This window comes from Camellia sinensis, chromosome 15 (assembly GCF_055761805.1).
Source record: "Camellia sinensis isolate YWXY chromosome 15, ASM5576180v1, whole genome shotgun sequence".
NCBI lineage: Eukaryota > Viridiplantae > Streptophyta > Magnoliopsida > Ericales > Theaceae > Camellia > Camellia sinensis.
Genome location: NC_138975.1, coordinates 21,152,610 through 21,164,025, shown reverse-complemented (window position 1 = coordinate 21,164,025; position 11,416 = coordinate 21,152,610). Strand labels below are relative to the sequence as shown.

Below are 11,416 nucleotides of genomic sequence, written 5' to 3'. Positions count from 1 at the left end.
CTGGGCCCTGCATACCATGGCTTTCGGCTAAACACTCTCTCCCCTAAATCTTTTTATTGTCTCACAACATTCTTAATCTTTAGATCATTAAAAAGAAATTAGGATTTTTTTTTCAATTCAAATTCTAAATTAGAGGGTATTGTTTGAGTTCGCGAGACTCATCACAGATACTGTTTTAATAATTTAAATCGTTTATTTGATCGGATACCTGATGCATTTTAACTACAAAAAAAATATATTAATTTGATAATCGTAACTTATTTAATTTATCTCGTTTGTCAAAAAAAAAATAGACGAGAATTATATTTTTAAAATTAAATTGAATATGTCCCTTTTCAAGTATTTTTTGGCTAAAATATGAAAGAAAAACTAAAAGTGTTTATGAATGGTTTTTTAAAATTTTACAAGAAAATGTGTAAAAGAATAAATAAAATGTGAACGAATCTTTAACTTTTTTTTCTTTTTGGTATGAATTAAAAATATTTTAATCTTTTGACCTTTTATATAAAATCTCTCATGCCAATTAACTTTTTTTTCTTTTTGGTATGAATTAAAAATATTTTAATCTTTTGACCTTTTATATAAAATCTCTCATGCCAAACCGACCATAAATGCTCTTCGCTTGAATGCCATATATGCTTCTATATTTTTCTTTAGTGAGAGTCGTTATATGTCATATTTTTTTGTTCACCCTTTTATATATAGGACTACATTATTTGTCTTCATTATTTTCTTAATGATTATTTCCAGAAAAAGAACCTATTATGAGTAATCCATAGGTGGTGAGAAAAAAAAGTGATATATAACATTTCTTTTTTAATTAGTTTTTATTTTTAGACGTCATTGCTAATTGTATCACTAAAATAAAATGAAAGGAGTAATGATAATTAGAAAGTCATACCTCAGTAGCACAAAATAGGATAACTCTTCCTACACATCTCTTTCATAAATTTCACACAAGACAGAGAATTGTAAAAGCAACTTGCATAAATCTCTATAATGGATGGATATTAGGAATGATAATCCCAAAACTACAAACACAAATTTTTATTTTTAGGCATACAACAAATCTACAACACAATTGGGTATTCCTCAAAATGTAAAACAATAATAACTCTATACCTCTTCTCCCTTGGATTCTTTTCCTTCGTTCTTGTTACCTCCATTCCCAATCTTAGACTTCTCTTCTAGTTCCTTATTATCTCCATTCCCAATCTTAGACATCTCTTCTACTTCTTTTTTATCTCCATTCCCAATCTTAGACATCTCTTCTAGCTCCTTATTATCTCCATTCCCAATCTTAGACATCTCTTCTTCCTCCACATCTTTCCCCTCATGTCTATGTGTAAAAAACCCTTCATTCGAGCATGGTCCATAAGCCCAACTACACAACAGAAAATAAAATATATTGATCGCGCTCATTATCGCCAGAAGCCAATAATAACTCTCGTAATGGGCCTTATTAATATTATTCGAGAGCCAACTCTCCTTCCCTCCTCTTCTCGTTAGTTTATCCACCGTGTTTATTACAACACTTGCTAACAAGCTGCCCACGGCCAGCCCAAGCCCAGCCATGCATATAGCAATGCTCGACATTTTCTTTGGCAATTCAGAGTAAAAGAACTCGTTTTGGGCAACCGCATTGAACGCCTCAGCCATACCGTTCAAGAGATGTTGTGGCACGAGAAACATAGCCGACATAGGAATCACTCCTAGCGGGTTGTTCAAAAACCCGCTCTCTATTGCCTTTCTTTTTCGAAAATGCTCTACGGTTGCTGCAACCGCCATGGCTAGGAAAGAGCAAAATAGGCCTAGACCCATTCTCGTTTTTAAGCCAACGCGAGCAGGTTTACCTCTGATTTTCGATGATAAGGGAAGGATCACACGATCGTAGGTAACGATCCAAAGTACTGCGCCAGCGATTGTGAACATGCCGAACGAGCCTGCTGGGATTGAGAAGCTGGAGGTTACGTGTCGGTCCATGGATTTAGCTTGGAGTAATTGAAATGAACCTTGGCTTACGTTTATTGACATCATGATAGCTGAAGACCACAATGGCATGACTCTGACGAGTGATTTGAGTTCTTCAACTTGTTCTACAGTGCAGAGCTTCCATGGATTCGAGGCTGCTCCGTCTGGTGTTAGGTCCTCGGGGTTTCTGATGATGCAAGCTGTGTTTAAGAACCTGTAAAGGCATGAAAATGACAAGATTAGTATTGTAGTAATGGAGAAGTGTTTATTACGGCGAAAAATGTCTTATTATCTGGCATTTGGTAAGACGAAATTTGGAATAGATGCAAGGAAGATCAGAGGCTAGAGTAGGAAGCCTTCTTATCTAAGCATGTTTTTCAATTTTAAAAGATGAAAAACATTTTCAAACTAAAATCTTACTATAACTCCAACACCCTACCACCGCCTCTTTTAATCCCATTCAGCCCAGCACCACCACTGTCACCAAGGAGGATCAGAGGCTAGAGGAGGTGCTATTTCCCTCTCCGTCCAAGAAAATGTTTTTTATTTTTAAAATATTAAAAACGTTTTCTAGACTAAAGCCCACACTATCTTTCCTCCACTACCCCCACACCACTACCACTATCACCCTAGCACCTCCACCTCCACCACCCCACCACCATTATCACTGCCACTACTACTATCACTAATACAACAACTAGCATATTAGTCTCAAAGTCGTAACAAACATGGGGAAATGTTTTCTGTCGAAATAAACGGAGCATTAATTAACGACGTTAAGAGGAGGAGGACGACATACCTAAGTTTATTAGTTGGCTCTGACAGCGTTGAGTCCTTGTTATGATACCTCAAAATCGAGGTCTGAGATGGGAATGCTACCCTTCTGTTCTTGAAAGAAACCACCATCACTTGCACAAGACTAGTAAACAAGCTCGAGGTAGCTTTTTGCTTGATATAAAAAGGGGAAGCGAGGAAGAACGAGAGAGCAGACAAGAACATGAGGATTGCCGGGATTCCAAACCCTATTTTCCAACCGGTATGATCTTGAAGGTAAACAATGACGGTGAAAGCAACCAAGACTGCAACAGCAGTTGCAGCGTAGTACCAGCTAAAGAATTTCTCTAAAACCCTGTTGTTCTCGTTCTGGCGACCAGCTCTATTGTCCACTTGATCTGCTCCGAATGCTATAGAACACGGTCTAATGCCACCGGCTCCAATAGACATGAGGGCAAAAGAACCAAGAAGAATAGCATACTGGGCTGAACTCGGCGATTTGCAGCTCTCCTTGTATAGATTGCAATGGGGAGGCCTTGCTTGTGGGATCATAGCAGTCAACCAAAGGACTACAATACCCTGCAACAGCGAAAAAAATTTGTTTTGATTTGGTGGTTATGCCAGAAAATGGATTACAAATCCAAATATTTCGTTTGACAATTCAATTTATTTGATCATAAGTTCTTAAATCCATCATACAATGTGTTTGCTGAAGTCATTGAAGATGTTTCAATCATTTTGATTAATGTTTTTCATAGGAAGTTTAGATTCGTCGCATTTTCTGTCATATCTACTGTCCACAGGAAACTGTTTTGCATTTTCTCATGAAATTTTCCATGAACACAAACATGAATGTACTTAATGACAGCAAAAAAGTTGCATATTTTGGGATCCTTTAAAAGAAGAAAAAAAAAAAAAAAAATTTGCTTTAGGCTTTTTCACCTTTAAACATGTGTATGATAAAGCAGCCTCAATGTGCTTAAGAATTCAAAGTATCATTACTGCTAAAAAAAGCCATTAACACTTAAAGAATAAAGTTCTATACAAATCTTAGAAAATTGTGCAGCAGATTTCAATCTTATTACTTTGAAATTAAAAAAAATAAAAATATTGTGGCTCATAATTTTAAAAAAGGCCACTTTCACATTAGGCCAGGAAATTCTACGTGACAATATTATATGATTAGAATTTTTTATATAGGCCTGTGTAGTAGTTTCAAAAAAATGATATGGGACCATTTTTAAATTGGCATATTCATGTGTTTGATTGTGAAAATGTAATCTTTATGAATATTTCTTATAAAGCACTGTCTAGTTGTCTAAAAAAAGGTAAATGAACATTTTTAAACTGACATACTGATATCAGGATCAATTTATGTGCATCATGTTATTTATAAATCTTTACTACTCGGCCATGCCTCGGCACATTTATGTTTTTTGGCTTTGAAAAACAATCCGAAACTTTATGATCAATAACATTTGTTTATTTATTTTAAAACATAAGAATTGAGGCTTTCTAAATATCTTTTCTTTGATGCTTACACAAATTGAGTGATTCGAATAATTTACAAAAATTTTAAACTTATCCTGACACAAATTGGAATTATTTAATTTGAATAATCAAACTAGCCTAATTCAATGGTCCCTCGCTTCAACCAATATTATGGTTACACGCACTCGTCAATAAATCAAGCCCCAAAATCTGTCTCAATCTCCAATACACACTCAATCCCAAAACCCTCTCATTTATGTAGTTATAATTTTAAATAAAAAGAATCTCCAAATACAATGTAGTGCTAAATACTTTCTTATTTCTAAAATAATAATTCTTTTAAGGTATTTAATTTTTTTTATAATATAATTATTATATTTTAAAAAAAATTAATTTTTTAAAATTACTTTTTGATAGTATATTTTTTGAAAATATCAATTATTATAATTGTATTTTTTGTGTTGTTAATAAATTTAAGAGAAGAATAAAATAAAAAATTTATATTATTTTAATTTTTAATTTTTAAAAAAATATTAATATCTTTTTAAAAAAATAAAATGAAAAATTAATATTTTAAGAAAAAAAAATTATCGAGATACGATCCATGATTAATGATGGAGACAAAGACAAAAGAGCCCGAGCCACAAAACAGTGAGTTAGAGTGTGAATGAATTATTACCAGGAGACTGGCGATACAACCAAGGCCAATAGTGAGGTAGCGACCCAGATAAGAATCAGAGATGAAAGCCCCAACAAGAGGCAAGAAATTGGTAGCAGCTGACCACAGGAAGAGTATGTTTGTGGCTTGTGTTACCCCTATGTGATAGTCTCCCATCACATACAATATCATGTTTGCAGACAGTCCGTAACTTGCAACCTTCTCCAATGCTTCGTTTGCTGTAATTTTTATCATATCAAAAATTACAACTCATATATCATTTATATAAATATATATGAGCTATATATATCATTCGTTTTATGAGAATTAATTAGAAAACCTAACAAACTCAAACTCATCAATATATATAGCTCATTCATTTATATATATATGTATATATATATATATATATGTATATGCATCAAAAGCTGTACCTATGATGAATGGCATGGTTATAAGGCCACCCTTTTTTCTTCTGGGTGGAGCTTCTTCTTCTCGTTGCAGTTGTTGGTGGTCCATTATTGCCTTATCTGCACCATTCTCCATGTCCATCTTCTAAAATGGAACCTGTCTTCCCCCTCTTACCAGGAATGAAGAGAGGGGGGGGGAAGCTAGAGATAAAGATAACTCCTTTGTCTTCTATTCTTACCAGGAATGAAGAGAGAGAAAGCTAGAGAGAGAGAGAGACAGAAAGACAAATGATTTGCCTTTGATGACTACACACTGATAACACAATAACCATTTATATATATATATATAAAAGGAGAGAAATAATCAAATATTTGTGCAAGCAAGAAACCCAAAGATCACAAGGGTGTCAAATGATTAGACCTATAGTGGGGTGGGTGGGTAATGGATAGACTGTGGGAGGGTGCAGATTGCAGTGGATGGCCCACCACTTCCACTACGTCGTCTTGTTGTTAAGACGGATCATGAGAATAAAGCAAAGAGTTCTACTATGTTTGAGTGATTTGGCGAGGAAAGTAAAGAAATAGAGGGAAGTATATTTTTTTTATTTATTTAAATAATTTAAATGGAGAAAAATTGAGAAAAATAGAAAGAAATCTATTCCTCTTATAATTTTTATTTTTAATTTTTTCAAAAGTAAAGAGACTGAGAGAGAAAAGAAACCAATAAATTCTTATATTTGTATAATACCAATTTTGTCCCTATAAAAATAAAAGAAATAAAATAATTGACAAAATATAAAAAGGTTATTTTGGTAATATAACATAAAATAATTTCTTTTCTTTTCTCTTATGAAATCTAACCAAACAAGAAAGAGAAAAATCACAATTATTTTTTATTTTTTATTTATCCAGACAAGATGAAGAGAAATCATAATCATTTCTTTTTTTTTTTTTTCTTATAACTTAATTAATCATTTCTTTTCTTTTCTCTCATATGTTCCCAAACATAATAATCTATTAAAATTTTTATAAAACTTCTCATATAAACGTGAGATTCATACATATATAGATTTATATGAATCCTATACTCATATAAAAAGTTTAATAAAAATTTTAATAAATTATTTAAAATCTCTAATATTTTTCAAAAGCAAAGGTCGGCAAACGTACACTCGTCCATGCTTCAGACCTATTAGGGGTCAAACCTTTTGACTAATGCCAACCCAGTGGGCCCCATGTGAAATTCTAATGGAAAAATTACTCATAGTTAAAAATTTGTTACAGATTCATGAAATTAAAATTATAATATTTAATATTTATAAAATTTATAATTTATTTGTAATTATTTTTTAAAATTACTTCTGAAGTAAAATTTTCCCAACTCTAATTACAACACATTTTGAGGTTATTTATAAAAGAAGAAATTACAATTTAATGGTGTTTTTATAAAATAATTATAAATTTATAACAATATTTAAGATTTTAATTATTAATGATCCTAAATTTTATTATTGATTCGAAATTATTTTAAAAAATTTAAACTGAATTATAATTTTTTTTAAAAAAAGATAAATGATATGAACCCTAAAAAAAAGTTGTGAGAAATTCACCATAAATAAAGTTATCAGAATTTTTACCTAATATTTATATAAGTGTGAAATTCATATTATATGAGACTTGCATGAGTATTATAAAAAAAAAAAAAAATTATTTTTTAATCTTTAATGTTTGTTAAAAAAAAATTATCTGTTTGCATTTTAACTAGGCAAATAATGGTCGCAAACAAGTCAAGCCGAACTTTAAGATATTTTGAATTTATTTATTAAGATTTTAACAAGCTTAAATTTGAACTTGAGCTTAAACCCGAACTCAATAAAAATTTAACAATTCGAATTCGAATCAAGTTGACTAGGTTTAACTTGAATTTGAAATTGTTCACGAGCCTTAACGAGACAAAGAAATTATAAATTTATACTCATGCATTAGATTAAAGTTATAATTGAAAATTTGATTATACAATTATATATACAATATATATATATATATATATATTAAAAAAGAATAATATTTGGTAGCTTGAGAGTTTGCCCCCCCCGAATCCCCCTAATGCCCAAAACGATTTCGTTTTGGGCATTAGCCTTTTTTTTTTTCCCCTTCCATTTTCGAGTCTGCAGAGGGAGAGAAAGAGAAGAGAGGGGAAGAGGAGGAGAGAGGGAGAAAGCTCGCCGTCGATCGTCGCGTGTGCTTCCGTCGCCGCCGATCGTCGCAGCAGCAACTCGTCGCCTCCGCCGATCGTCAGCTCGTCGCCTCCGCCCCCCACCCCCCGCCTCCGCCTCCGCCTCCGCCTCCACCTCTTCCTCCTCCTCCTCCCCCGAATATTATGTCCCTTCCAGTCCCTCCTCCTCCTTCCTCCTCCTCCTCCTCCCTCCCCCTCTTCCTCCCTCCTCTTTCTTCTTCTCTAATCTTCCTTCTTCTTCTGCAAAAAAAAAAAACAAAACAAAACAAAACAAAACAAAACAAAACAAACACAAAAATGGCGTCGTTTAGGGTTTAGGAAGATTCGGGAGTAGCTTTCGAGTTACGTAGCACTGTCGATTAAAAAAAGTCAATATCTTACCAAAATAATAATATCTACCACTACTATTATATAAATGTATTATCTATAGTTAATTATTATTTAAATATAAATAAATTTAGTTATTATTGACATTTATATTATTTAAATATAAATAACATATTTATTCTGTTTTATAATTATTTTTACATTATTTAATATATAAATAATATATTTATTATAATATTTAAATAAATGTTAAACGAGTTAGCTAACGAGTTGAGTTTTAATATATTTTGACTTGTTTATTAAAATTTTAACGAGTTCGAATGCAATAAAAATTTAACAAATCGAGTTCGAACGACTCTTTATCGAGCCGAGTTCGAGTTTATTCGCAAACGACTCTATTCATTTGTAGTCTTAGACTCAGTGTAATAAGGCATGTTAAGACAATCCAAGCTGTTTATGATTATCTTGCTTGGTGCAATTTATTATAAATTAAAAGTTGGTAATCGTAAAGTAAAAATTATAAGTACCTTACCTTTTAAATAATTAATTTATTTAAACTGTTTCTGGCTTATAAGCGCAAACAACATTAAACAGTCTAACACAGGTTCTGAAATTAAAATAAACTATAAACAAGTCATTTAAGATATAACACATACTCCCATATTTTAATTTTATGGCCTTATTTGGTATAATTTATTGTAAATTAAAAGTTGATAATCAAAAAGAAGAAGTTAAAAGCACAATTTCTTCAGCTTCTAGATAATTAGCCCTTTTTTTAGCTTATTTAAATTATGTTTTTCTAATAATTTAGAAGTAAAAATTATAAAAAAAATAATTTATTATAAACTCTCACATTAAAATAAGTTATAAGCATGTTATTTAAAAAATAACAAACACTTATATATGTGTAGATTATTCATGAAATCAAAAAATAAAATTTATATAAGGCTCATAATTGCAAAATATTATTTTATTTATTTAAAAAATAAATAAACGGTATATTTGAACTAACTACATGAGGTTTGGAGAGGAGCAGACACAGGGTCCGTGCCCTTATCTCACCTTCTAATCCCTTTATAACAAACGTGCCGGAATTGCATCTTGTTTGTTATTTGTCATTAGGTCAAGTTTGGTATTTTCAAAAAAATTTAAAAAGTTAAAAAGTTATTATTCTATTTAAGTCACATCATCTTATTTAAGTCACATCATCTTTCTAACACATCACTTTAAACCCAATCCAAATCCAATCTATATTTCATAAAAAGTCAAAAAATACATTTATTTAGGAGCAAGGATCCTCTAGAGTGATTTTTTCCTAAAGTTTCCTGGAGTGCTACATTGTGTGGTTGAGATTTACTGGCAAGTTTGATGTGACTTGCCAGTAAATCTCAACCACACAATGTAGTACTCTAGGAAACTTTAGGAAAATTTCACTCTAGAGGATCCTTGGTGTTTATTTAGATCATCCCAAACAACCCCTTAGCTTCTAACTGGTAAATGTGATGATGGACATTTATTTGTTATTGGTTTCCTCTCTTTGTTATTTTATAAATTTATAATATGAGTTCAGGTTTTTTTTTTTTTTTTTAAATTTAAATTTAACTTGACCGTTTTGTTTAGAGCATCTCCAACCCACTAGGCATATAATGCTTGTTAGTTAAAATGCCTAGTATAATTCATTTTTTTCAACTCCAATGCACTAGGCATATGATTAGGCATTTTAGCTCAACTCATATTCACTAGCTACATGTAGCTAGCTTTCAAGGCAAGGCAAAATGAGTTTAATCATTAGGATCATTTCCCTCCATCTTTGTTGCTGATGTGTCATTTCCTAAAATTAATAGTATTTAGATAAATAGCTAAAATAAAGAGCATGGTTGGAGTAGAAATATGAAATAGTTGATAGGCAAAATAAAATATATACTTTATAGTAATATTTAGATAGGTAAAATGCCTATTACCGTTGGAGATGGATTCATTACAATAATATTTTGATAATTTAAATATTTTATTTTGTAAGACTATTTGTATATATCATTTATAAAAAAAAAATTAAATTAATTCGATAATTATAAATTATTTATTTTATCAATTTTATTTTTTAAAATATAGATGATAAATATGTTTTTAAACGTATATCATCAATTTTTTGAAACAAACGCAATAAAACAATAAAAAAAAAAGTTACAACTATTATATTGATTTAATTTTTTTTATGAATAATATATAATTTTTTATAAAATAAATAATTCATATCATCGAAATAAAAATTATGATCAAGTTGAGATTTAAACTTAAAAAAAGCCCAATTTTAAAATATTTAATGCATTATTTGTTAGGTCTGGGTCGCCTAACTCATATGCCCTCCCCCAACATATAAAATTGCATAAATTACAAAAAGATGATTGTACTAAAAATTAAGATTGTAAATCACGATTGTACTAAAAGTTGGATAACTCGCATGCTCTTAAATCACGATTGTAAGATTATTGTACTAAAAATTGAGATCAAGTTTGTTAAAATCAGGATCCTACGTTGGATAGTTGGAGGTGTTTATAGGATCGGATCGAGGATCGTAAGACCCTACCGAAAAAGACAAAGTACATAATAATTTAATTTAAATAAATATTTCTTATAAAATATACACAAAATGAACCTATATTCTATTAAAAAGAAGTGAATATATTGTGAAAAATATAATACTCCATGTAAAATGTACATATAATATTATGCAATAGAAAATCCGATGGTAAAAGTTCTGTATTTTATCAAAAAAGAAGGTGAAGAAGAAGAAGAATTCTATAACAAAATACTTTACAATGTACAATAATGCATAAAAAGTGAAGAAAAAATATTTAACAAAATTGAAAATGAAAATAGATTAAGAATTCAAAAGAGTAGCTTAGTCGAATGATAAGGTTTGTCGTTAGCATTCCTAGTGGAGCGGATTCGAGTCACAAAAATAATTTCTCCAGAAATTGGGATAAAGTTACAATCATCTTACCCTTCTTAGACTTCGCTAAAGCTAAGTTTGTTTTTCCGACTATTTAATTTTCTTAAATTACCGCAATATTTGAATGTTTGTTTCTTAGTTTGTTTTTCTTAGTCTATTTGATTCAATACTACTTAATTTTTATTATTTATTTTGACGACATAAATTGGTATTTAGACAACAAATATAAAATTTACAACAAAATATGTCATACAATACAAAACAAGGCTTATAAATTGGATCGGATAGGATCGGATTCGGATCGGAATTCCACGATCCTATAAGATCCCACTACTAGGATCGAAAGATCCTACCTATAAGGAGTTTTTTACATGATCCGAATCGATTGTACTCAAATAGATCGTAAGATCGTAGGATCGTAAGATCCGAATCAAAATAACCATAATTAAGATTAATGATTCATTCACTGAATTTGTTTAGTTTGATTACGTCTGAATAAAATTCTTCTCGAAAAGAGACTTGCACACAAGTGACTCTTTTCAAAAAGAGACTCATTCAAGCGGAACCAGCGGAAGATGTTTTGATTTGCATTGATG

The 11,416-nt window shown here is 30.8% G+C and overlaps 1 protein-coding gene across 1 annotated transcript; it reads right to left on the bottom strand.

Annotated features, from left to right (window-relative positions):
* Window positions 1-969: 969 nt before the first annotated feature.
* Window positions 970-5,886, bottom strand: LOC114302252 (protein NRT1/ PTR FAMILY 1.2). Its single transcript, XM_028247248.2, has 4 exons — window positions 5,329-5,886; window positions 4,916-5,133; window positions 2,771-3,324; window positions 970-2,185 (listed from the first exon to the last, which is right to left on the bottom strand). The coding sequence occupies exons 1-4, from the start codon at window positions 5,444-5,446 to the stop codon at window positions 1,117-1,119; spliced, it is 1,959 nt and encodes a 652-aa protein (XP_028103049.2). The 5' UTR covers window positions 5,447-5,886; the 3' UTR covers window positions 970-1,116.
* Window positions 5,887-11,416: the final 5,530 nt, after the last annotated feature.

Coding starts and splice junctions, on each gene's coding strand:
- LOC114302252 (XM_028247248.2), bottom strand. CDS start 5,446: ATGGACATGGAGAATGGTGCAGATAAGGCAATAATGGACCACCAACAA. Junction 5,134..5,328: donor AACCATGCCATTCATCATAG/GTACAGCTTTTG, acceptor TAAAAATTACAG/CAAACGAAGCATTGGAGAAG. Junction 3,325..4,915: donor GTTGTATCGCCAGTCTCCTG/GTAATAATTCAT, acceptor TCGCTGTTGCAG/GGTATTGTAGTCCTTTGGTT.